Source organism: Tursiops truncatus, chromosome 6 (assembly GCF_011762595.2).
Source record: "Tursiops truncatus isolate mTurTru1 chromosome 6, mTurTru1.mat.Y, whole genome shotgun sequence".
In the NCBI taxonomy this organism is placed as follows: domain Eukaryota; kingdom Metazoa; phylum Chordata; class Mammalia; order Artiodactyla; family Delphinidae; genus Tursiops; species Tursiops truncatus.
In genome coordinates, this window is record NC_047039.1 from 95,723,404 (window position 1) to 95,750,923 (window position 27,520).

The following is a 27,520-nucleotide window of genomic DNA, read 5'->3' on the forward strand; positions in this document are numbered from 1 at the left end:
ATCGTTCATCTCAGCAACCTCTCGGTATCAGTATTTCCTGAGAAATAATAATTAACGGATTCAACCTTATTTGCTGAATATTTGTGCCAGACCCTGAGCTGGGTGCTGGAGACATCGCCACGTGTAGGATGCGGTCTTTATCCAGGAGGAGCACAGTCTGGGAGGCACAGGCCTTCCAGGAACTGTGGTCCCCATCCCATAGAGCTGGTGAAAGGCACTGGTGGTGGTGAGTTAGCAGTGTTGGGAGAACAATGAACAGGGACTAATCAGATCTGCTGGGGGGAGGGGGAATCGTTGGAAGTCTCCAGAGAGGAAGCAATGTTTGTGTTGCAGTGGGGGAGGGAAAAGGCAAGATCCTAATTATACCACCACGGAAATGTGCTGCCTCAAGTCCATCCTTGGCTTGACTAGCTGATGCACCATCTTGGAGATGCCCACTCCACCCTCTCAGAGCTCCGGGTCCATGAGCCCTCACATTTGCAGTGGCCCCTCGGCCTCCCTGAGCCTCTGGCTCCGCTCTCTTATCGCAGAAAGACATTTCATTCTTCGAGATCAGGCAGCCAGGACCCAAGGAGCTGTTTTCCTCCATTGTGCAAGCATGACAAATCATTAATTTTTGATTGATTTGCTTAGAATTATGGGCATCCCAGCATTCTTTCCGCTGCTGAACAGCTGTATAACAAATGAATATATCAGTGTGCACAAAAGATTGGCGATCTAAGAGAAGCAATTACATGGGCCACCCTCCCCCACTCTCACCCCTTCCCGGGCAATGAAGGAAGGAAATTTTTACCAGAAATTCCTCAAGTGGCTTTAAAAAAAAAAAATGCCTTTTTATAATTGAATTAAGTCTTTATCTCTTCATCTTTTGCAGCAGATTTCCAAGCACACACCAGTTCCCCATGTGCTTGCTTGGGTTCCATCCATCCAGGAAGAATCTTTAATAATGAAATTTCAACTCACAAATTAAAACCAAAATGAAAAAAGGAAAAAAAAAAAAAAAGGAGCAAATTCTACCCCTCCTTTTTGCTTTTTTTTTTTTCCGGTCGCTGCTATTCCTTTAAGATTTTGGAACAGTACCAGTGCACTAAATGTGACCTCCATAACTTTTAAATTAAGAATTTATGCTGGCTTGAAATTTATGAAATATTTCAGCATGAAAGAAAGCCTTTTTCCCTCAGGAAAATTGAGCAATAAATCACAGCACTGCGGATTTACTGCCCTAGAGCCAGCGAGAGATAGGATTTTTTTTTTTTTTTTTGCTTCATTCTGAAAAAAAATGTAATCATATAAGACAGCTTAGCTGCTATCCTCCCACTCTCTAGAATTTTTAATTTCAGCTGTTTCTGCTTGGATTTATTTCCAATATTCCTGCTCGGCTTTTCAATTTCCTCAGTTATTAAATTTTAATTCAGTGCATTAGCATTTAAATTAAAAAAGGGTTTATTTTATCGAAATCGTTGGCCAGCCCCCATCCCGTAGCACACGAATTGCCTGTTTCTGCCATTTGCACAAAATGTGAAATGCAGCTAATGTCTTACAACTTACATTTGCACAAATTTAGAAATAAAATTTCTGGGTTTGGAATAATATTTTCTTTCCAAGAAAATCCTTAATAAGAGAATGGAAAAGAACAACTTAACGTTCATTTGGGAGGGAAGAGGAGGGTCGAATGAAACTAAAAATAGCCTTGCCCAGGTCCTGAGAAGAAGCTGGTGTGTTAGGAATGGATGGGGCTGGGAGAGGAAGCAGGTGCCCTTACGGGGAGTGGGGGCGGGGTGAGGGGGGGGCTTGGATACCTTTACCCCCAGCTGTGTGAAAGTGAGGAAGAGGACCTCTCATGAGTCCACTTCCCCCACCATATTTCATTTACCCTTGAGGGGTTTGGTTAAGGTTGGGTCAGCTCCACATAGAGTATCAGAGATGAAAAGGAGGGGGAGATGATTGGATTGAACTCTCGTGCCTCCCGTGCCTGTTTTTACCTATGAGAACCTCAGGTCCAGGGAAAGGAAAGAGCTTGCCCAAGGTTCAAAGTGAGACCCAGACAGAGCCAGGCAGAAGCTGCCTCTTCAGGAGCACATGGTCCAGTGGCAACAGCAATAAGAGTTTCTGTTACTTCAGTGGTTACTACACATCCCTGGCCTGCTTAGTAGTTTACCTACATAGCTGCATTCAGTATCATTCTGACCAGCCCTTTGGAGAAGGCCTCAGGGCTGTGGGGTCTGGTAGACCTTCTGACTTGCAGCCCAGGATTCAGATCAGGCCCGGAGACAGGCTGGGAAGACTCCTGGCTCAGTCCAGGCGTGGCTCTGCCTCTTGCTCGTCTGCTGTGTAATCTTGTACAAGTCACTCTGTTTTTCTGTGCCTCGGTTTCTTGGGCCCAACTGGCATATTGCCATTTTGCAGATGAAGAAACTGAGGCCTAGAGAGTGCAGATGAACTGCCCAGGATTATATAGCTTGAAAATGGCAGACCCAGGACTTGAACTCAGACTTGTCTGACTCTAAGCCCTGTGCTCTTGAACTTTGGTTTAAATTGAGAATCAGATCAGATTACACTGGGTAAAGGTGAGTTTGTGGTTTGGGATGAATTGCATGAAATTGCTGGTAGTAGACCATTTGGGCCTAGGAAAATGGCAAAGTCAGCTTAATTCAAACAGTAGGGCTTGCTCTGAGATATTTGTGAGGACACAGACAAAGCCGGCCTGGCACCTTAGGGATCTCTACAATGAGAATGGGTGTCCTGAGCACTGTGGCTGGGGGGGCCTGAGAGGCTGTCCCCTGTTGTTACGGTGGGTCTGGACTCAGCCAGGCCTGAAGGCTGAGATTGACAGGTGCTGTGATATTGACACATGCTCTCTTGGGCATCTCTCACTTGTGCCCATTGTCCATCTCTACCCCCCTTCCCATATCTACTTCTCATCTCTGCCAATAAACGGACATTTCCCACCCTGCAGGGATGAACTCTTCCCTCCAGCCATCTCATTTCCCCAGTTGTACCATCTAGGCTTCTACAAAAGGATTTGTTTGGACAGCTCTTTGAAAATTTTCAGCATTTTGTCTTTGTTTTATAAAAATGGGTGGAAAACAAAAATGCATGTAGCAACCAGTGATAAGAAGCTCAAATATCATAAACACAGTGAAAGGGAAAATGGGTGGAGATGGTCAGATGTGCCTAAAAGAGAGACTCTTCTCCCCTACCCAGTCCCATGTTCAGTACGCTTGAACTGGTCAACTCTGTGAAATTGTGAAGGAAAAGGAAAAAAAAAAAAAAAAAAAAGCATTAAAACAACATTAAAAGAATGTATAAAATTCTAGAAATACATGCCTGGAGTTCAGTTTGCAATTTGAAAGACTAGAGATCATTGGGGATTTTACAGTTTTTTTAAGCTCTCTGGGATAGAATTTCCACCTCTACCACTTCTGCCTCTTCTGATATGAGCATTAGAACAACTTCTTCCCATTCGCTTTCCATACAAGTTTGACGAATGCAAGATGTTGGAAAGAGGCTGTAATTGATCGTGTTCTTTTGCTCCCAGTGAAATGATTTGCAAACCATTTTCCGCTTTCTTGTTTCCTCCGTGGAAATAATTCACTGGCATCCCGTTAACTGCTCCCTCCCAGGCCTCACGTTTCTACCTCCCTGTTTGTCCTTCACCTTTCCATTTCCCTCGTGTGGGCAGTGGAGGCTGTGTGTGTTCACCCCGTTTCCCGATTGTCCCTCCTGAGTGTTGGAGGGAGATAGAATATTCCAGAGCTGAGGAAGGTGGGCATTGGAGTTGACCCAGACCTGGGCTTATAGCCGTGGGATGTTGGATAAATGCCTGAAATACTTAAATGGGGCTGTTGTGTGTGTGTGTTGGGGAACCCATCAAGAGGATTCGGTGAGAGGTGTTGAATGCCCACACGCTAGCGCCGGGTGGGAAGTTAGCTCAGGGAGCGAGTCTGGGGTACCCGCAGGGGCCAGGCCGTGGGGTGGGAAGTAGGCAAGAGTGGGTGGTGGGGACTGTGGTGAACCAGGTATGTCAGCTTTAGCTGACCAGTCGTGTGGGACTACGTGTTGCTTTCAGAAGCTGAAATCTGGCTTTCTTGGGGGTGAAATGCCTTTATTTTGATATACTGACTGTTTAAATTGAAGTCCGCCATCTGGGTTTGCCAGCTTGCAGCTTCTCGAAAGCACTCATCCAAAGGTAGCTGCCGCTGTTTTTGTTGTAGGTCCTCAATCCTTCATCTGCAATCCTGAAATTCGAAAAGCTTGAAAACAAAAAGATGTTTTGTAACTGGTTAGGCGGCAGAACTTGACCTGAAGGGAGAAGAGGCTAGTGCCCGGTTTCGTTTAGCCCACTTAGGGCTGACTGCATAAGTTTTACTATAGAAATATCAACGTGCTTGAGTACCAGGGCCTCCCCAGACCCTGCCAGGGTTATTTCAAAATAGAGAACACATGCGCCACATTGCCTTTCTAAAATTGGAAGGGTTCTGAATTTGGAAACACATGTACGCTAGAGTCTTGAACCTGCATTATTCTAACTGTGATTACCATTATTATTAACGTTTTGACAAAGCTGGGGAATGCATCTGCAACCAGGGGTGGTGGAGAACCCAGGCGTTTTTTCCATGTCCTTGGCCTCCTCATCGAGGTCCCCCCAGCACTGGCCTAGGAGTCAGGATCCCCGGGTATTTGTCACGCAGTCCTCATGAGACATCAGGCAGCTCCCTCCTCTCCCAGGGCCTCAGTCTCTCCATCTGAACCAAAATGTTATGATTTCTGAAAATTCCATTTGGTCAGCCTTATCTTCCCATCACCCAGCCCCAAATAAAAGAGATTATGAAGCAGTGCTCTCTTGCCTCATCCTGCTTGCAGGGTTGGGGGACAGACTATTTTAACATAATAGGATTTTCCCCCTCCAGTTGGTAGGAATAAATCTTCAGCTACTGTTTCACTGGAAATCCCAGCTGAAAATGAAAATGGTGCAATTCAATCTCAGATTTAGTTGGTTACTTACTTTTCACTGAGTCCCCAGGGCTCTGTGGTTGCTGGGTTTGTGTTGGCAGTGGGTGCTCAGTTGGATTTAAAGGGCCAAGCAAATTGGGGTGGGGGGGTTGGCTGTCCTAACTCCCTCTTACCACTGGGGGCAGACTTCTAGCCTGGAAGAATGGAGTAGGGCGTTGTGGCTGGCTCACCCCCTCTGAAGGCTGGTGTTTGAGCGGGAGCTTGGTAGGGTACAGTGGGTAGAATCTGTGTTTTCCTCTTGGCTGATTTAGGTGTTCTGGGTTTCTTTTGCAGGCTGACGGAGCCAGTGCAGCTGGAAGGAAAAGCACGGCAAGCAGGTATGCTCCGCCTCCCCTGCTGCCTACTGCACCCCCGCGCCACCCCCCGCCCCCCGCCGTCTTCTTCGCCCTGGTTTCATGACTAACAGCTACCTCTCTGTGGTCATCACCTTCCACCTGAAAGGATGAATGGTCCAGGCCAGCTCCGTTTGTTGAGAAGTATCCATACTTGCCTGGAGGATATGAGGTTGTGGGTAGCACTTTCCAGCCCCCCTGGTGCCCTCTCTGGGCACCTGTAACTGGAATCTAAGGATGACTCAGTGCTGAACTGGCCTTGGCCGCTCAAGTTGGGGGAGACTTAGGGTGAAGTGCAAGGCTGGGCAGAAGAACCTGGGCTTGAATCCCGTATCTCGGCTGCTGCATTGTGAACTCCAGGGACGCCCATCCTAGTCTGGAATTCATCGATACTGCTTGGGTCCTGCGCTCGTATCCTGAACCCATCCCTCCAAAGCAGGAGGATGGAATATTCTGCTTAGCCAGACCTCTCCCTTGGAGCTGGCAGGAGATGGGGGAGAGGTGGTCCCCAAAGGAGAGCTGGGCTGTCGTTACCAAAGATGGGGGAAGGCGATGCTGGACAGGCCCATGTAGTAGACATCCACCACCGGGGGCGCAGGCAGGCACTTAACCTGGTGTAAATGTTAGTGTTCCTGCTGCAGTTCGTTTGGTAGAGCAGAGCTGCAGTGGCCAGATGACCTTTATTTAGGGTATTGGAGGCAAGAAGGCAAGGGACAGACTAGAGAGACGGCTCCCCAGGCCACACCCTCAAAATCTAGAACAGGCTCTGGGGTTACCTGCTGGAGCTGTGTGTGCCAAGCAGAGGCATTTGCCCTTCAGCACATGGAACACTAGTTCTTCAAATGTTAATAGGGGTTCTATGGCCAAATAAATTTGAAGGATGGTGAGTTAAACAAAGTCAACAGATTTCTTTGCTGTGGAACTTTTCCAAGCATTTCATGTGCTGGCGTGTTTGCTTGATAGCATCTGAGAGAGAGAGAGAGAGAGAGAGAGAGAGAGACCGACCAGTGTTCTGTGCAGTGTGCTTTGGGAAACCAAGAGCGCAGAAGAGTAAGGTGTTCAGCCCTGTGTTTCAGGGAGATCACTATGGTCCCCGTTTGCAGGAGATACCAGGCTGGAGGTCAGTGTGTCCCACCCAAGCCATCATGGCCTGGCTTCCACCCACCTCCCCAGTCTCCTCGTATGTCTCCCCCTTGCTCAGTCTGTTTTAGCTACCCTGACCTTCTCTTATTTATCTAACACTGTAAACCAGGGGTCGCCCATTTTTACCTAGAAAGGGTCAGACGGAAAGTATTTTACACTTCACAGGCCATAGGTCTCTGTGGCAGCTTCTCAGCTCTGCCAGTGTAATTCGAAAGCAGCCAGAGATAATACGTAAATACACAAGTGGTCGTAGTTTGCCAGCCCCTGGCCTGAGAGCCTTTGCAGCTGCTGTTCCTTTGCCTGGGATGTTCTTTTCCGTGATCTTCCCATGATTCGTGCCCTTTGATCCTTCAGGTCTCAATTCCATCCTCCCCTCTGAGAAGCCTTTTCTGACCCCCTCTGGCCCTGCCTGTGGCCCTCGTGGCCAGTTTATGCTCTTCAACTGTTCCACGTATTTGTGTACTTTTCTCTGCCTCTTGACTGCCAGCTCCAGAGGCGGAGGCCACGTCTGTCCTGTTCACTGCTGTGGGCTGGCCTCCAGCCGGTGCTCAGTGAGTGCTTATGGGATAGGTACAGTGAGTGAGATGGGAGAAGATGCATGATGTAGGAGTCAGGAGTGTGGGCTGGAATGGAGGGCTGCACAGCTGGACTTGGGCCTGGGAAACTGGACAGTGACTCACGTGGCCAGCAGTTGCCCAGATCCTTTGTGTTTCTCTCCTGGGCCCCTGGTAGTGGAATCTTGTGTAAGAACAGTGTATGAGGCTATGGCCTGCGGGGCAGTGGGAGTCCCTAGACTGGCAGTGCCTGGAAGAGTTCTCTGGATCTGAATGTCAGGACTGGAAGGGGCCTTGGGCTTTGTCAGGTTCCCCTCCCCGCTCCCAACCCCCTTCATTGTACACATGGTGAAGAAAGGCCCTGCTCAGGGTCATGTGCTGAGTGAGTGGCAGTGCCAAGCCTTGACCCTGCCTAAGCCAGTGCTTTCTCTACACGGTGATGCTGTGCTCAAGTGAGGGTCTAGCCAGCCTCCCCCACTGCCTTCTCGTGTTCATTGAGCACCTGCTAGGTTAGGCCCAGACTCAGGTGGATTAGATGCTAATTTTTTCATCCGGCAGATATTTGAGCATCTGCTGTGTGGCAGGCACTGTTCAAAGTGCTGGGTCTGCAGCAGTGAATGGAGACAGATTTCCCTCCACTCCTCATAACTTGTATGTGGATGTGGTCCTTGCCCTCACTCTCCAAGGCATGAATCTCTCCCATACCAGCATCTCTGCCTCGTGATCAGAGGACAGCAGGCGGGTTTCCCCACAGTGCTCATAGGTGCCTGAAGCTCTGTTTTGAATCTTATCAGCCCAAGGCTGTAGTGAGAGGGAGAAGAGTGCTGCGATAGATTAGAGATGCTTGCCCCGGTCAGGGGAGGCGGGAGGTGGCATGGGTGCCATCTCTTTGCTCTCCCTGTTTAACCTAGGTTTGCATGTACTCAGTGATGGGGCCCCATGTTACTACCACAGTGCCAGGATATACACCAGGAAGGGCCAGCCCAGACCTCAGTGTGTGACTTGAGATGTAAAGAAAACATTTCTAATAATAATAATAACAACGACCATTTAGTCAGGCTCTGAGCTAAGTGATTTACATTTATTAATTGATGTAATCTTTATCACAGCTCTGTGAAGGATGCGCTTATGATTCCCACTTTACTGCTCAGGAAGCTGAGGCCCAGAGAGGTATACAGGCATCAGGCTGCCCAGTTGGAAGTGAGCTCCACAGCCAGGATGGCTGCCCAGGTCTGACTCCTCTGATGCAGGTGCCTCACCGCTGTGCCCTCCTGCTTCCCCGTAGGAAGTGATCCGTTTACAGAGGTTAGAGGAGCCTGTTAGGGGACCAGGGCTGGGCCATAGGCTGGGGGCTCGTCCAAAAGGCAGGACCTCCAAAGGAGCTCACAAGTGAGTTTATACCGATTCTGTCCTTAAACCTAACAGAGCATCTTTGAAGGACCAAAGCAGCATTATTGTGGAGCGACCCAGCATTCAGTGTGAGAAGTGCTGCATTCCAAACGTCTCTGGACATTTGTCCGGAGAACATTAACATAGTCCTTAGCTGACGCCACTGGTGAATTTGACCCCAGCCTTGGGTTAGACTGGCCAGGTGGGGTTTAGAGTTGTAGATACTTGATGGAACGTTAGACTCATGCAGTTCCTGTTTCAGATGGGCAGACAAAGACCCGAGGCTCCCTGAAGTCAGTTAGGCTGGATGGCCCTGGTCGGGACTGACCTTGAGGGACCTGTGACCCTCTGACCTCCGCTCCCTGCTCCCAGCTGTGCCGCGCATGCTGTGTTATCACACCAGGGTCTGCTTTCGTCCCAGCGCCTTCCTTTTGGCCCGGAACACCTAATTTTGTTCCTTCTCCAGAGGGCCTCTGGCTAAACCCCAAAACCAACAGCCTGGGCTGCTAAGGAATGAGTGTCAAATTGAGGGGGACAAGGAGAGGTGGTGTTTCTGATCTTAGGAAACAACTAACTGTGGTTTGGTTTACTTCCCTGTAACCCAGCCTGGATCGATTTTACAAGACCAGTGATCCCAGCACTTGAGGTTAATGCTAACCTAGTGTGCAGGTTACAGATCACGTAGCACAGCTGCAGCCAAACGTCACTTATTTTAAGAAGCGTGGAGGCTGCGGGGCCTTAACTGTGGAAAATTCTAAAGGAAACGCAGTTTTCATAATCAAGTAAATGCAGCTACAGGTTTGCTGTAATGAAGAAGTATGCCCTTTTTTTTTTGTCAGTTGAAGGTTTTCAGAGCTGGAAGGACTCTGTAGATAATCTGGTCCAACCCTTTCATCTGGAGATAAGACAGCCAGGGAGAGAAGAAGCCGAGGGACTCACTTGTTCACCAGGTGTACCAGTTGCCCTAACAAGTGATCAGGATCTTCTGGACAGGGACATTGGAGTGGGGGAGAAGGTGATAAGACCAAGTCTCATTCATTCATTCATTCCACAAACACTTACTGAGTGCCTGCTAAGTGCTAGGGTCTGACCGAGGTTCTGGAAATACAGTGGTGAGCAAAACAGAAATCCCTGGTCTTGTGGAGCTGATGTTCTAGTGGGAATGGAGGAGACATAATAAATACTGAAAACACATTGTATGGCATTTGGTAAAAAGTGCTGTAGGGGGAAAGCAGGGAGGGGGGTTGGGAGAGTCAGGAGGAGTATTGCATCAGCAAGAAAGTGACATTTGAACAAGGATTTGAAGGAAATGAGGGACTGAGCCAAGCAATCATTTGGGGGAAGTGCATTCCAGGCCGAGGGAACAATAGGTGCAAAGGCCCTGGGGCAGGAGCTTTCCTGGAGCAACCGCAAGGAGGCCGATGTGGCTGCATATATGGCCTTGGAGACTTTTGTCAGGACTTTGGCTTTTACCCTGTGTGAGATGGGGAGCCACCGGGGATTTTGAGCAGAGGAGTGACATGATATGCTTTGGTTTTAAAAGGATCATTCTGGTTGCCAGGAGGAGAATAAACTGCAAGGGGGCAAGATGTTATAAGACATATTGCCAAGGGTTCAGGACAGGCAGGACCTTAGAAGATAGGCTTGGAAGGGAGTTTCCAAAAGGCCCTTTTTTTCAGGCCTGAGGAATCCATTTCAGCAAAGCATTGTGTAAGTCCTGCATCCAAAATGCACAGCCTCCTGCTTGGTCCTGGGAGAGCCCGAGTGGAGCAGCATGGCCTCTGTGGCTCCCACTCTCCATGCCTGGTCTGCTGGGCATCTAACTCACCCTCTCTCTGAACCCAGACTACCGGGGTTCAGATCCTGGCACCATCCACTTCCTGGTTGTGTGACCTTAGGCTAGTTACCTGACCTCAGTTTCCTCATCTGTAAAATGGGGATTATACTCATACCTCCCTCGTAGTGGTGTTGGTGAGGATTAAGTGCAGTAATAATGATATGTCTACCCTTAGCACAATGCCTGGCCTATAGTAGGTGCTCAATAAATGCTTGCTTTTATCACCACCATCACCACGATGCTGAATTCCATTCCTAGGAGGAGGGAACAGTGGGTGGCAATTGATTTCTTTTTTTTTTTTCTTTGTTGGAGAGGAAAGATTGCTTTATTCAGGAGGCCAGCAACCTGGGGAGAAGATGGACTCGTATCCAAGAACCAACTCCCAAGATTCTGCTTGACCATGAAAGTTTTTAAAGGGAAAAAGGGGAAGTTAATCGCAGTTAATCATTTGCGGAGGAGGTCAGAGTCTTTTATCTTCCACTGTGTGCAGATTTTCTTCTGATTGGTTGGTGGTGAGGTAACAGGGTGTCGCTCCAGGCATCATACTCAGCCTGAAGTTACCAACCTCCACCTGGATGGGGGCCATAGTTCCTGCAGAACTCAAAGATATTGTTATGTGTATTCCTTGAGGAAAAACCAGAACCTGCCTTATTATTGCACTATTGTTTCTTGACTGCTCTTCCTTTGTTTCTGCATTCCCTCCCTTACCTGACAAGCAGCTGTTTGAATCTGCCCTTTGGTACTCAGGGAAGGTCTAGGAGGCTGAAGCTTCTTTCCTACAAACAAGAAATGGGGGACACAGAAAGGACTTCTACTGAGGAGGGTCCCCCAGGGTCCTGCTCGGTTTCACATAGTGTCAGCAAAGTTCTATTGCCACTTAGCATTCACCTCTAGGAGCCAAAAAATAAGTGGCTAGGTTTAAGATGCCCAGGAGGTTCCTTCTCCAGCAATGTAATATACCTGGCCCTTTTGAAATAGTGCACCTCAGATTGGGACTTGAGCCCATGCGGCTGGGACTCAAACCCAGCCAAAACCCACTGTCTTCCAACTGAGATCACACGCCTGGTTTCAGGACTAATGAAGCTCAGGTTCTTGATGTCTCATCACTGAAAAATTCAGTGAGAGACAGTGATAGGTAAGAGAGAAACACTCCACAGAGTGTGGGCCATCTCAGAAGGTGAGAAAGGCACCAGGGTATGGGGTTGTCAGTTTTTATAGGGGTGGGTCATTTCATAGGCTAATGAGTGGGAGGAGTATTCCAGCTCTTTTAGGAAGGGGCGGGATTTCCAGGAATTGGGCCACCGCCCACTTTTTGATCCTTATGGTCGGCCTTGGACCTGTCATGGCGCCTGTGGGTATGTCATTCAACTTGCTGATGTGTTACAGTGAGCATATACTGAGGCTCAAGGTCTAGTGGAAGTCAACTTGTCCGATTTGTCCTCCATCTTGGACCCATTTGGTTCTAATCAGTTTATGTCATGTCCTCAGGCTATGTCATTTTTTCACAGGTTGTGCCCTGCCCCCTTCCCTCCTGTTTCATTACCCCCTCAGAGATTTTACTGCCATATTCTTATGGGAATCAGAAGTAAAACAGGAGGGAAGGAGATCTCAAAAACAAATACATATCACTTACAGGCAAAGAAACTCATACTATCTGTTATTATAAGCAGCATTTCAAGAAAACTTTGGAGGGAGAAACCAAATTCAGCCTAGTTTTAGGCCATTCCTAACAAAATCCAATTACCCAACTAACGATCACGCATAACTCTTTTCAGTTTTTTTTCATTCTTCACACCTTTGTTTACTAAGGTAAACAAACAGAAGTATTATGCTTAACACTGATGACTCTTAACATGTCTCTATTAATCAAACCAACAAGCTTAGGCCACCCTCAATACCAAATATCAGTTTAGTCCTGAATATTTTCCAGATGCCATGAACCTGAAATTCATTCTGGCCAGATTATTTTCTATTTCTGAGTATTTATATAAGCGCTTAATTTTTATTTTATTTTATTTTTGTGGTTCGCGGGCCTCTCACTGTTGTGGCCTCTCCTGTTGCGGAGCACAGGTTTCGGACGCGCAGGCTCAGCGGCCGTGGCTCACGGGCCCAGCTGCTCCGCGGCATGTGGGATCTTCCTGGACCGGGGCACGAACCCGTGTCCCCTGCATCGGCAGGCGGACTCTCAACCACTGCGCCACCAGGGAAACCCCGAGCGCTTAATTTTTAAAACGCCAATTAAGTAGAGCTCTTTTACGAATTAATGTTTGGCAACACCTACAACACACATATAGATACGTATGAACACACAAACACAGAGGCCTCAGAGTTCCCATTCCAAAAATTCAGCCCTGAGTCAGGTACAACAGAAAAGCCATCAGTTACAAGGGGTTGGATTCAAATTAGGCTTCTAGCAGATGGAACAAATCAAGGTCACCTATCTAGATGGCTAAATCCTTTTTACTAGTGTTTGCAGAGAAGACACTTAAGATTTCTATTTATCCTTGTGACAAGTCAAGTTCTAAATTACCTTTCCCTTTTTTAAAAATTTGCATTTAAAAAGATGGCAGTGGGCTTCCCTGGTGGCGCAGTGGTTGAGAGTCCGCCTGCCGATGCAAGGGACACGGGTTCATGCCCCGGTCCGGGAAGATCCCACATGCCGCGGAGCGGCTGGGCCCATGAGCCATGGCTGCTGGGCCTGCGCGCCCGGAGCCTGTGCTCGGCAAAGGGAGAGGCCACAACAGTGAGAGGCCCGCATACCTACCGCAAAAAAAAAAAAAAAAAAAAAAAGATGGCAGAGATAAGTGTTCCTGAGAAGACCAGATAGGATATTTGCATCTCAAAGGTACAGGCAAGTTCCTCCTAGGATGACTTTGTTTCCCCTTTGTTTAATACTGACAAGCCTCTTAAGATAAATAGGGAAGGTTTGGGGAGTGGTAGAAGGATTGGTGGGTTTTGGATTATTTTTGGAGTCACTCCTCTGGTCCTGTAAAGACTGCATTTGTAAAACAAGGACAGTTTTGTTTTCTTTTTCAAAGAATTGGGTGGTTACCTCAGTGGTATTGGAGGACTGACATACCCATTCACATGTATTGGAAAGTTTTACTTTTCCTCATTTAGCTTAGGGGAGAAGACCTTTTACAGAATTCCTGTCAGGCTCTGGATATCAGCTATGGTGAGTTTAGTCAGACCAGTGGCCTCCTATTTTGGTAATCTACTTACAAACATTTTTGAGGATCTTCCCTAGGTTTAAGAAATTTGTACCTTATATTTAGACACTATGTAACCCTTTTTACTTAATAATCACCAGCTGGATATCTTTGGCCAAGCCTGGAACCTCAGTATTCCACATTCCAGGGTCTACTAAGGCTTCTATTTTAGCTTCAGATTTTATCTGTTCCTCTTTGCTTTTTATTAGAACCATTTGGTGATGAGGGTAATTCCCTTGTCCCTAACTTCGTTACAGATCTCTTCCCATTGAAGGGATGGGACAGTCAGGCACAAACAGGAAGGAATGTAAAAACAGCTGGCCATTGATCTCGCACAAAAGGGGTTCCAGGAAAGTGTGCCCCTGTCTCTTCCCCGACAACCGCATTACGTATTCCTTATGATTGTAAAGGTTTCCAGTCCTTTGGGTTAAGACTGAGAAGGCTACTTCAGTGTTTATAAGAAATTCTACCAAGTGGCCTGCCACATCAGTGACCACCCGAGGCTCGACATTAGTTCTGTAGATGGTATCTCTAGGCACAGCCACTTTCTGCCTTGGGCCCCTTTAGTCTTCTGATTGCAAAACCATCAATGGCCGAGGGGCCCCGTTGCTGTCCGGCATCTGGAGCATTCCCTCTTCCAGTGCCCTGGCTGTAAAGGGCACATCGATCAAAATCTTCCCTCCAGTGACCCTTTTGTCTACACAGGGGACATTGGCCTTGTATGGGTATCCAAGGGCCTTGTGGTCTGCCAGGGCCAGATTGGCCAAGAAAAGCCGGCTTCCCCTTTGGTGGTCTGTGAGCGGACAAAGCCACTGCAGTCATTTGGGCCTTTTGCATATTTCTCTGGGTGCGTTCAGACCTTTGGCCATATCCCTATTACTGAAAACCAAATAAACCAATTGGAACAAATCATTTACTGGAGTCTGAGGACCAGCAGCTGCTTTCTGGATTTTGCGCCGGTTGTCTGGGGCAGACTGGGCTATGAAACGCGTAGCCAAAAGGGCCGGTACCTCGGGGGAGGAGGAATCCAGTAGGGTGGGTCAGTTAAAATGTCCGCTGTGTCCTTCCTAGAGTTATCCCTCTGAGCTCCGCACACCTTAAATTCCTTTCGGGTTCCATTGCCTAGATACAAGGCCATGAAAATTTGAACATAGGGTACTTCACTCCATTTTAAATGTCCTAATTCATATTGTGGCCAAACCCAATTACATAACCTACTAAGTCTTTTCCCATTTAATTCCTGTTGTCCACATCTTTCCAGTCCCAGCCTATATGGCCCAGAGGGGTATTGGTTGCGATGGATGCAGCCTGACCCCTTTCAGACAAGCCTGAGGTGAAGTCTCTAACTGCCAAGCTGTCCAAAATTCCACTCTTAAGTCAAAATCCACCGCGCAATTTGGTCAAGATTTGCGCTTACGATTTCAGATGCTATCCCTTCCAAGGTAGTCTCCCAAACAGGTATTAGTGCCCAAAAAGTTGTGACAAAGAAACGGCACAGAAGACGTCCCCACCGGTGTTGACGAAGATTGGGAGTTGGTCTGGTTGGTCTCAGGACTTAGTGGAGCTCAGGTTCTTGATGTCTCATCGCAGAAAGAGTTCAGTAAGAGACAAAGTGATAGGTAAGAAGTGGCTTTATTTAGAGAGAAACACTCTCCCCAGACAGAGTGTGGGCCACCTCAGGGCAGTTGATTTCTCATAGAGCCTGGACATGGGAGAGAGGCTGGAGGTGAGGATGAGGGTGGGTGAGAGTGGAGATCGTGTTTGTGGAGGGGCTACCGTGATCCACATCCTGTGTCCTGCAGTTTTCACATTGCTCCTCCCAGGGGCCATCTGAGGCAGTGATTGGCATCCCTCCTCCTCAGAGAGAACTGAGAAATAGACTCGTTCACCGTCACCCAAATAATCAAATGGCTTTGGGCCTTGCTGAGTCTTGTCCTTTAAGCCAAGATTTTCCACTGGTGGATAGTTTAATCTCATAACCACATGTGTACGGCTGCATAATTATTTTTAAAATAATATCTTCTTCTTGTTTAGCGTTTTGGTTTTCAGCAGGAAAATTAAAGTAGCCCTAAACAAATTAACCTTATTTGCACAAAATTCAATAGTATCAGAAGGCCTGATGCTAGTCAATGACCAGTATGGTCTTAGCAGAATGAATTATTTGAGAACCAGCTCTGGGTGTATTTTAGTCAGGCTGCATCTTCATCTTGACTCTAGGTTTATGTTCCTGTAATTGGAGCTCATTTGATTTCCAGAAATGTGTGTTCTCACCCTACCAAGCTTGGGCCAAAGTTTGGCTTACGAAAATCATAAATTGCAGGCTGATTCTGAGGGTTCATATCCTTGCTCCAAGGGGACCCCCTGCTTTTCTGGATGGGCAGAGTTCACTTTCTGCTTAATCAGTTACTGTTAAGCCTAGCCTCTGCACAAATAGGGCCGATTCTGGAAAATTCAGACATCCTTGGATTTGTCCTCTGGAGACAGCCACAGAAATGCAAACTACAAGTCATATGCGTCAAAATCGGTAAGTCCTTTTTCCAAATGGTACTGCATTCTTGTGCTTGGGGTGATCCAGCAAAGGGAAGTGATTGGGATCTCTAGGGAACCTGGCCTCAGTCCACCCACCCAGCTCGAGTTTCCCACCTGTGCTTCTTGAGCAAATTAAGCAAGTTCTCCTTGTGAAGCTGCAGTTACCAGGTCAGAGCATCTGGAAGTCTTGTCTTGTCCTGAAGAAGCACATTCTTGAGAATGGAACCAGGATGATCTGACCTGGTTGCTTCTTGAGCCCCTTAATGACAAGGGCCCTCGATCTGAGAAGGTATCTCGGGAGGCATCCACAGCCTCACTGTCTGTCTGGCTCTGCCAACAGGAGAGAAGAATCCTCACCCTTGGCTTCCACTTCCTCCAGGTTCGATGCAAAACGCGATGGTTAAGAGTGTGGGTACGTCACACCTACCATCTTGGTCATGCCCACCTTCCGTGGTGAACCTGCCGACGTGTGTCCCCACCTCTCCCTCCTCTTCATCGCTGCTGCGTGTAGTGGGCCGTGCCCTCCACGCCTTTGGTTTTCACAGGGGCTAAACATTCCTCTCTTGCCTTCATTTATGAGTTCTCCACCCATGGCCTAAGAGCTCATCTTTTTCATAGTTGGACCAAACTTGTCACATTTTGCCTGGCGAGTGCTTGGTAAGGACAGGAGAAGAGAACTAACAGTTAATGAGTCCCTAAAAAGACACAAAATTGAGTTATTTGTAGTGAGGTGGATGGACCTAGAGTCTGTCATACAGAGTGAAATAACTCAGAAAGAGAAAGGCAAATACCGTAAGCAGATTCCATATACATGGAATCTGAGGGAAAAAAATGTCATGAAGAACCTAGGGGTAAGACAGGAATAAACACACAGACCTACTAGAGAATGGACTTTAGGATACGGGGAGGGGGAAGGGTAAGCTGGGATGAAGTGAGAGAGTGGCATGGACATATATACACTACCAAACGTAAAATAGATAGCTAGCGGGAAGCAGCCACATAGCACAGGGAGATCAGCTCGGTGCTTTGTGGCCACCTAGAGGGGTGGGAGGGAGGGAGACACAAGAGGGAAGAGATATGGGAACATATGTATATGTATAACTGATTCACTTTGTTATAAAGCAGAAACTAACACACCATTGTAAAGCAATTATACTCCAATAAAGATGTAAAAAAAAAAAAAAAGAAGCTAATGAGTCCCACTATGTGTGTGGTGCTGTGCTGGGCGCCTTATGAACATCTTTGTGCTTTAATCTTTTTTTTTTTTTTTTTTTTTTTGGCTGCATTGGGTCTTCGTTGCTGTGCCCGGGCTTTCTCTAGTTGTGGCGAGCAGGGGCTACTCTTCGTTGTGGTGCACAGGCCTCTCATAGCGGTGGCTTCTCTTGTTGCGGAGCACGGGCTCTAGGTGTGCAGGCTTCAGTAGTTGTGGCTCGCGGACTCTAGAGCACAGGCTCAGTAGTTGTGGCGCACGGGCTTAGTTGCTCCGCAGCATGTGGGATCTTCCTGGACCAGGGCTTGAACCCATGTCCCCTGCATTGGCAGGCGGATTCTTAACCACTGCGCCACCAGGGAAGCCCTGTGCTTTAATCTTCTAAACAACCCTTTGAGGTTAGTGCTTACACGTCAGGAAGGAGAGGCGTGGGCAGGTTAGGAAGCTTGGCAACGGTCCACGCACCTAGTTTATCATCCTCAAACCCCTTGAAGGGCTGGACTGTGTAGTGAGGAGTCTCGTTTATGTGTCCGGGGACAGCACGCCTCTGGGCAGTGAGGGTCCAGGCCCAGGTGCTCACATGAGGGCGTGTGGACAGAGCTGGCTGTGCATTCCAGACCTCAAATCTGTCATCAGCCCATCTCAAGGGCTGGTGGGTGAAGAGCGGAGGGGTGGAGGCCAGAGGTAGTGCCAGGATGGGACGAGCACATTGGAGGGACGACAGACCTTTCTAAGCAGCTGAGCGGCTCCTGGTATCAGTTGTCAATGTGGGCAGGGTGGAAGGGGAGCAGTCCCATTGGGAAGCTTCTTTATGTTTCCTTCCAAGGAGGGTGGCCAGAGGAGTTGGGCATCAGCGATCGAGGCCAAGTCACAGCCTCAGCAGGAAATAACACTGACGGCAGAAGGGGTGTATTTATCCTCTGTTTATATGGCCAGCAAGAGAACCTAGGTGTGGCCTCACTCTTCATGGTTGAGTTACCTGCTCTCTGGGGTCTGCGTGGGCCACCACGGGTGTCCCGGAAGATGCAGGACTGTGGGCGTGGGCTCCTCTGTGGCCTCCCCTTCCCCACCTGCCTGTCAAGGGCATACTAAGTGGGTGAGAATTCCTGAGTCTGCAGGGTCCCAAAACTGTGTAGGGAGAGCCGCGGCAAGGTGGGTCTTCAGAGAGCCGTGCGCATTGCTGGCGGATACGTATTGTACCAAGGCCAGATCCATTGGAAAACGAAGGCAGTGCATCTGTTTAAGAGGCTGTTAACAGTAATTCTGCTGACCTGGGCCAACCTTCCATGTGCCATGGCAGCCTTGAGAAGCTCCCAGCTTTCCCCAGAGGGCCCTGCCTGCTACATGTCAGAGTTTGTGACTTGACAGCATTGCTCAAGACTCCTGCTTTTCTCTATTTTAGGTTTAAATTAACCAGGGAATTAACTCTTAATATTTAAGTCTTCATGCTGTCTTTCTGAGCTGCGGTATTACCCAGCGTCGTGGCTGACTGACACCATACATTGAAGAAAATTAAGTGCCTAAGAATTAACTCAAACTAATGATATATTTATACATTGCAGGTTATTTTGAATTTCTAGACTGTTAAGAGTTGTTTAATAGGTTATTAGTTTTAATCTATTAATCTCATCTTTTCTACTTGACTGTTTATTAAAATATATCAGTGCTCCCTTCCAGAAGCAGATCATTCTGAGGGTTATTAAGGCATGGGTGATGATGTAAAGATTTGAATCATGGGTGGAATCGTAAATACAGCTGCCTTGTTACTGGGGTTTGTGGAAACTGGGGTTTTGCTGTAGTTTCTCTCTTTTGGCCCTTCCAGGCTAGTGGTAAAGCTGCGACCTTTGTCCCCGTGATGATTTCTGTCCTTGTGGCTAAAAACAGGACTCTTTACATCCAAAGGACAGGTGTGAGCACAGCAGCCTTTCTAGGGCACATCAAGGAGAGCTGAATGTCAGCACTGAACACGGAGCCCAAACACCTTTCTCTGTAGCAGAGATGGAGCCCTCCATTGCTTTGTTTTCTTGCATTTCCGTGTTCCTGTTTTTAGCATCTAGCATGTGCCTGTTCGGTCAAGATACTAAGGATACTGTAGGAGACAAGGGAATACACATGTTCCCCATCTCTTGGAGCTTCCTGTCATTTAGTCATTTATTTGTTCATTCATTCAACAAGTGTTTTCATTATTTTCTCTTCTCTTGAGAAAAAACAGAAATCATCCAAATGATTAAAAAAGCCCAGGGGTTGGAGTCAGGCAGACCTGGTTGAATCCTGCTTCTGTCTCTAGAAAGCTGTGTGACCATGAGTCACTGTTTCTCCAGTCCTCAGTGTTCTTATCTGTAGAGCAAAACTACCTCCTGTGTAAGGCATTGTGGAGAGCAGGGAGACAGTGCATGCATAGGGCCTGAAGCCGCACTGTGAGTGGCCCGTCCTAGCCACTTGGTATGTCACAGCTGCCCTGTCCTCACTCACCCTGTTATTGGCATCATTGCCACCGGCATCTCTTCCGCCCTGTATGCTGGCATTTTTGCACCTGCCGTTTTCGGTTTGTATCGTTCAGCAGACGTTAGCTGACATCAGCCAGGGGCTAGGCACAGGGATACGCAAAGCAGTGGGGTAGAGCCTTTACCTCTGAAGGTCTCCCAAAACCACATGGAACTGGCAGGCAGATTCGGATCTGGGACCTGTTAGAAGCAGAGGGGGCATTCCCAGAGCCACTGGTGGAGGCTGCAGGCTCCCAGGCGGTTGTCACCCTGAGACAGGGTGTCAACACCCCATGCCTGCCTGAGGGCCCGAATCTGCTAATGGAAGATATAATGGTGACCCTGCATCTTCAGGAGTTGAGGTCATCATGTAATATCAGATCATCACCTTGTCCGCCTTGAACTTACATGTTATATGTCACTAGTATCTCAGTAAAGCTGGAGGAAAAGAAGAGTTGGTGTTAGAGCATTACCAAGGCTGCTGCATTTTGGCAATTTAGAAAGTAGGAAGAGTGTGTTACATTTAAGAAAATTTCCATTGGGAAGGATGGAGAGAAGACCATGACACTTCAGGAATAAACTTCACTTATTCAGAACGTTGGCTCCTGTGAAACGTCCTCAGCCCACGTTGTACCGAGGGTCAGATGGGTGGGACATTGCTGCCTTCAGTCCTGGGGACCAGCTGAAGCAGTTCAACCATCGACAGTTCTTTTGGGGGGTGGGTAGAGGGAGACGCCTCGAGGGCCACAATGGCATTGACCTTTGCAGAGCTCATTCTTGACTCCTTCAGCGAACAGGTGCTTATTGATCACCTCCCCCATGCCAGGCGCCGCCGTAGGTGCTGGCATGTGACAGTGAACCGAGGAGACAAAGTCCCCGTCCTCTTGTAGCTGTCATTCTACTTGGGGAGACAGCGAAGCGGACGAGGAGTAACAAGCATGTTACATGAATGGAGGGTGGATGCTGAGCAGAAGGCGTGAAGCCGGGAAGGGGTGTGGAGCGTTGAAGCTGGGGTGCAGCGGAGACGGCTGACGTTTGGGATCAGGCGGCCACGGATCTCTCTGCCGGCACTGGGATGTTTGAGTAGAGACCTGGGGGAGTGGAGAACTCGCTCTGGGGACATCTGGGGAGGAGGGCAGAGCATTTCAGGCCTGAGGCGGGAGCTTGCCTTCGTGCTCAGGGGACAGCGAGCAGGCTGGTGGGGCCAGCGAGGAAAGCACGAGAGGGGCGGTGTGAGCAGATGCGGTCCGCGGGCGTGTGGGGCGTGTCACAGACGGCCCTGCGGGGCCGGGGCGAGGACTCTGCTGCTGCGCTGAGTGAGACATGGAGCCCTGAATGAGTGCTGGGCTGAGGAGTGACACGAGCTAGCTGAATAGGAAGGCTCTGGCTGCTGTGTCGAACGTCAGTTTTGGGGCGTTGGGCCAGGATAGGACCAGGGAGACGGGCCGTGAGAATGCTACAGCAAGACAGGAGAGAGGGGAAGGCGGCTTGGACGAGAGTGGTGGCCGTGGGGTGGTAAGGAGTGGTCAGGTTCTGGGCATATTTTGAAGCTGGGGTTGATAGGATTTGCTGATATGTTGCTTCAGAGAGAGTGAGAGGGAAGAGACAAGGATGATTCCCAGAGTCTGGGTCTGAGGAGCTGGAGGGGCGGAACTATACTAACCGAAGTGGAGAAGACTGCTGCTATCTCATGACCGTGGCTTAAGCTGTGGGATTTAGCGGGAAGAGCACTGGGATTGGAGTCAGAAGAATTGTTTTCCTGACTTGGGGGAAGGGGCGTAGCCGCAGTTCAGTTTGGACCTGTAAATATGGGTGCGTGTTAGACGTCCAGGCGGAAGTGTCCAGTGGGTAGTTGTCACGCGGGTCTGGAGCTCGGGGGTGGGGGGGAGGTCCAGGTTGGAGGTATGATTTGGGAATTTATCATCACATAGTTAATATTTAAAAGCATGAATCTAGGGGAGATCATGTAGGAAGTGAGTATGGATAAGAATAGAAGAGGCTCGGGCTTCCCTGGTGGCGCAGTGGTTGAGAGTCTGCCTGCCGATGCAGGGGACACGGGTTTGTGCCCCGGTCCGGGAAGATCCCACGCGCCACGGAGCGACTGGGCCCGTGAGGCATGGCCGCTGAGCCTGCGCATCCGGAGCCTGTGCTCCGCAACAGGAGAGGCCACGACAGTGAGAGGCCCACGTACCGCAAAAAAAAGAAGAAGAAGAGGCTCTAGAACTGATCCTTGGGGCAGGTTGACATATAAGGGTTGGGTTGGTAAAGAGTGGCTGGAAGGTGGGAGGCCCACCGGGCAGGCCCAGAGCTTAGTGAGGAAAGGGTTGGAGGAGGAGAGGGGAGCTCGTTAGAGGCTGCTGATAGAGGACGAACTCAATGAGGACCCAGAAGAGATTGTTGGATCTAGGAGAATGGAGGTCCCAGGAGGCCTTGGAAAGAACGGCTCTGGTGGAATGGGGGAGGCAAAAACCTCATTGGACCTAGAAAGCATTGCCAAGGAGGAGCCTGCCAACATCTACGAATGATAATCATTTGTACTCAGATCATCGGTAGGTGGGCAGCTGGATAGAGCTGGAGGCCTAGGTCAGTGGTCAGCCTCTGCAGCAGGGTAAACACAGCCTCTGAAATCATGGCTGGATGTGTGTTCATTCATTTAACACCCCATGTATCCATGCATTCATGAAGAGTGTATTTAAGCTCACCTTGAGGGCAGTTAACCCTCATTCGTAATGCTAGGAGTCTTTTTTTTTTTTTGCGATATGCGGGTCTCTCACTGTTGTGGCCTCTACCGTCGCGGAGCACAGGCTCCGGACGCGCAGGCTCAGCAGCCCTGGCTCACGGGCCCAGCCGCTCCGCGGCATGTGGGATCTTCCCGGACCGGGGCACGAACCCGTGTCCCCTGCATCGGCAGGCGGACTCTCAACCATTGCGCCACCAGGGAAGCCCTGCTTGGAGTCTTTTAATGAGGTTTTATTCTAGAGGGACTTAACCAAGTCATTGCTTACACACTGTGATTAGAGATTCCCCCCCACCTTAACATTGTTTCAGGTGGCTAAAGTACTAGAGTAAAGAAGCAGTGGCCTTTGGGGGAGGTGGAGTGGCCCTCAGGCTGTCTTGGAGCACAGACAGATGCCCTGCTCCCCATCCTGTGCAAGGAGACATGCACACTTTCGGGGTAGAGGTCTGGCCTCCACCAGAGCCTTCGACATCTCAGACTCTAGCTCACTTGTCGTCAGATGGGAAAACAGAATCAAGCAGGGGTGGGACCGAAGTCCAGTGTGCTGAGGACGTCTCATTACTACTGCGACTTGGTAGAACTTGAAGCATTAGCATTTTCGGTGGGATGATGTAGAAACTGTACTCAGAGAGGACGTTGTCTGACTCCCAGGCACCGGGCATCACTGGGACTCTTCCGTCAACATGGCCAGAAGTGGAATTTGTCTTTGAGCCCCCAGTCCACTGAGAAGTTGTTTGGTTGCGTTGTCCTGGGCTGCAGGGCTCAGTGGGAACGGCCCCAGGATAGGAGTCACAAGAGTTGTTCAGACAAGCTCATGGCTGGAAGTCTTGCGCCCTTGGGCATGCCGTTCATTCTCCGTGTTGACTGAGTTCATACTGTGCCGCAGGGCCCAGGCTAGGGCTGGATGTGGATGGGGACGGAACAGACATGGGCCCTGTCCTCTGTTCTGGTTCCCCATCTGGCCACAGGGTGCTTGTGAGTGCCAGATGTGACGGGGTGAGTATAAGCACCGAACCATCTGGTAAGACCCAGAGGAAGAGATTTGTTTCTGAAACTTCCCCCAGGCAGGCTCTGCGGGCGCATTGGACTGGCCATATCAGATTCAGTCCGGGGGATGAGTAAGAACGAAGCAAAAGAAAACTTTGGGGGTGGTGGCGGTCAGTGGTTTGCAAAAGTTAACTGCTTCCGAGGTATTTCTTCCAATTTAGTCACGCCTAGTGTATTAGTTTCCTGTGGCTGGTGTAACAAATTACCACAAACTAGATAGCTTAAAACAAACGAAATTTGATCTCCCAGTTCTGGAGGCCTGAAGTCTGAAATCAAGGTCTTGGGCCAGGGTCACACGCTGTCTGGAGGCTCCGGGGAGATCTGCGCTTTGCCTCTTCGGTTTTGGGTGGCTGCAGCATTCCTTGGCTTGTAGAGCCGCGTGTCTCCAATCTGTGGTCGTGCTGCCTCCTCTTCTCTGTATTGTTCCCTCTTCTGTCTGTAAATCTCCCACATGTCTCTTATGAGGACACTTGTCATTGCATACAGGGCCCACCCAGATAATCTAGAATGATCTCCTCTCAAGATCCTTAAGTGAATTACACCTACAAAGCGCCTTTTTTCAAATGAGTTTGCATTCACAGGTTCTGGGGATTAGGTCGTAGGCCCGTCTTTCAGGGGAGCCGCCATTTACCACCCATTGAAAGCAAAGCTGTAGATATCAAAGATGGAGAAAGTAGGGGTTCTTGGAGATCTAGTCACCACCACCCTGTTATCCAGGCCTCATGGGTGCTTCTGGGCCCTTGCTCTGGAACCCCTAGGCCTTTAAGGAAAACACTTTGAGAACCATTGCCTTAGTGAAAGACCAGGGCTGTTAGGGAGTTCCTTGGGCAGGGACCCACTTGGTCTGACTTCTCTCCTGGCATTCTGGGATGAGCAGTAACCAGTGACCACAGACATCCTGTGCTTACTGAGAAATATCCTTTTAGTGCCTGACATTGGATTTTACGTTGAAGCATGACTCGGGTTAAATATAAAATTCATAGCATATCTTAAGCAACTATTTTGTAGTTATCTATATATAAATCTATTTTACAGTGACACAAATAGAATAGATTATGGAGTGTCAGCATGTAGATAGATTCCAAGTGCTTTTTCACTAATATACCTAATGATTCGTGCTGAGAATATCCATGGGTTCCACTGTACATTTAAATGGATATAATTAAAATAATGAGCTCTATTTTAAAAAATGATACATGAAAAAATATTTTCTTAAAGAAGTTAGAAGGAGCTGCAGCACTGATTCACAGTGATATAAGTGCTTCTGCAATTCCATTGTTATTAGGAGGCCTAATTAAACGTAAAGCATCCGAGGAAAGCAACACTTGGGCTTGTAATCTAAAGTGTGAAGCCGGGGGAGGAGAAGTCCCCGTGTTCTCAGTGCAGCAAGGGTTCAGGGGTGTCACCTGTAAGAGAGTGGGTGGTTGTGTGCCACTGTGCTTGTGGGCAAGAGGGTGTGAGAGTCACCTGTGCAAGGCAGACGGGGCATTCAGAGACGGGGTCTAACGCCATCTCGAGCAAGCAGGGAAGGCTTCCCAGAGGCACGTATGTCATCATGGACCAGTGTCATCATAGTGGCAGCTGTCATCCAAGGAGATCCACTCTGTACAGCTCTCTGGCAAGGAGCACAGTCCCCCTTTAGCAGACAGGGAAACAGACTCAGAGAGGGGAATCTCTGGCCAGAGGTTGCGGGGTTTGTGGACACCCAACCTGTCAGACTCCAACAGCTCCCCCCTCCCACCAGGATGGCAGACGCTAATGAGGTCCTTGAGGGCAGGAAGGGACACTAGGTCTGTTAAGACAGGATGGTCAAGCGCTCACAGGCCCTGGGGGGAGGGCGTTCTGGGCAGGGAGCTGTTCTATGTCCTTCCCATCCTGTGAGGTCAGCTGTGGGGAACACTGACAGGTGGGACACCTCCGCTCTGGTGGGCCTCTCTGCGGGCCCTGGGAAGCCCATCTGCCCTGAACTTAGGGCTTAGCCCCATGTGCAGCTGGGGTCGGGACCAGCCAGGCCCAAGCCAGGGAGAGTCCTCAGCTGCCTGCCTGTCCAGCAGCCCCTAGGACCCGTGGGCTGTGTTCTTGCCAGGCTGGCATGGAGGGTCGGACAGGGTCCCTGAGTTCTTTCTCTGTGCTCAGCGAGCCTCAGGGTGGGCAGGACTGGCAAGTTGTAGCACCCACGTGGTCTCAGCTAGGGAATAGGGAGGGATTTCAGCAACTTCTATCACCAGTTTCCCTCAGCACTAGCATCTCCACTCTAGGAGTCACTCTAGACAGTGTCCTGGTTGTACATTTTTGCAGTTGGTCCTCACGAGGCCCTTTGAGTTAGTGTGGGGCTCCCTGCCTCACGGGTGCGGAAACAGGCTCAGAGAGGGTCAGGGCCCACTCAGGGTTCCAAGCTGGCATGACAGTGCTGCCTTTAAACCCCACTGATTTGCTTCCACAGCCCCTGCACTAAAATCTACGCGTGTAAGACTCTTCCCCTGCGTTCTCTCATTCTCTGAACACTTCTTTCCCCTGCCCCCCATATAGACGATAGGTACCCCAGAAAGTCTCCACTGGGGCCAGCGTTCTAGGTCCCTTGCACACATTGCCTTGTGTCTGCATCACAGTGCGGTGGGGTAGGTGCCGTGTTTATCCCCATCGAATGGGTGTGAAGACTGAGGCTCGGGGCTGAAGTCACTTTTGCAGGAACCCACAACTTGAGAGAGTGGCAGTTCTGAGATTCGGCTCTGGGATGATCCAAATTCACAACCCAGTGCTCTTTCCATCTCAGTTCCTCGCATCTCCTTCCCGCCAGGCCATCAGGCAGCCTCTGCTCCCTCTTCCTGGTTTGCAGACAGCCTCCTCTCTGTGTCCTCACATGGTAGAGAAATAGCGGGGAAAGAGATCTCTCTCCTTCTTCCAAGGCCACTGTCCTATCAGATAAGGGCCCTACTGTTCTGATTGTATTTAATCTTAATTACGTCCTGAAGGCCCTATCTCCAGATACAGTCGCGTTGGGTGTTAGGACTTCACCACGTGAAGCGGGGGTGGGGAGACACAGTGCAGTCATAGGACCACCCCAGTGGCCTTTCTCTGCCCCCTCGTCATCAGCTGGAGCCTTCCTTCTCTCTCTCTGCTCAGTTCCCCAACCTGGGAGAAAGTTGAGAGCTGGGCGGGACAGTGGACATGATAAAACCCATGTTCTTGTGGTAGATGGAGCTGGAAGCCCAGAGAGGGGAAGGGTCTTGTCCAGAGTCACAGAGCAAGCCCACTGCTGATCCAGGATGAGATCCCGGGTCTTGCCTCCCAGCCTGGGCACCTCCGCTAAGCTCCAGTTGGTATGCTAGTCGGCCTTGCCTGAGCCTGGGCCTTGAAGTTCACGGTCCAGCTGCTTCTCTGGAGCACTGGAGAGGGCTGGGCATGGCCAGGGCAGCATCCCCAGGCCTGGAACGTGACCTGATTCCCCAGCTTGTGCATGCCTCAGCTTCCCCACCACTGCCAGAAGGATGAGGGGGCTCTCATAACACAGAGAGTCTCACTGAAAGGAGAACAGTTCAGGAGTGGATGGCCGGGACCTGGCTTCGTGCCTCGGCCTGCCACCAATCTTGTGTGTGGCCCTGGGCAGGTCACAGCCCTGCTCTAGGCCTCAGGGCCCACCCTCAATATTGAGCCTATTAACTTGAGGATGTTTCTCCTATTTGAAGAGCCACCTAGAGGCCGCATTGTGGGGGCCCAAGTGTTGGCTCTGTGGCCTCCCCCTCAGTGAGCCTTTTGACCTGCATGTTCCCTAGTGTAAAGCAGGGTGAGCTCTGCAGCCCTTCCGCCAAGGAGCAAAGGGAAGGGGACCACGTGCTCTGCATACATCAAGCCACTGAAACCCCTGCTGCTCAAACCGCCATTAAGGACTAGCAGCGCCTGTCTCCACTGGGTGCTTGTTAGAAATGCAGAATCTCAGGCCAAGCCGCAGACCTGCTGCACCAAATCTGCACTTTACCAAGATTTTCAGCTGATTTACGGTCACGCTGAAGCTTGAGAAGAACTCATTTCAACCAGCC

At 49.5% G+C, this 27,520-nt stretch overlaps 1 protein-coding gene across 23 annotated transcripts in view; it reads left to right on the top strand.

The window, feature by feature from the left end:
- Window positions 1–27,520, top strand: part of ZNF618 (zinc finger protein 618) — a 184,918-nt gene that overhangs the window by 90,637 nt on the left and 66,761 nt on the right. For all 23 annotated transcript variants that reach the window (XM_033858435.2, XM_033858441.2, XM_033858436.2 and 20 more), the window contains exon 2: window positions 5,287–5,330. In XM_033858435.2, the coding sequence (XP_033714326.1) occupies window positions 5,287–5,330 (44 nt within the window). The remainder of the gene's footprint in view (window positions 1–5,286; window positions 5,331–27,520) is intronic.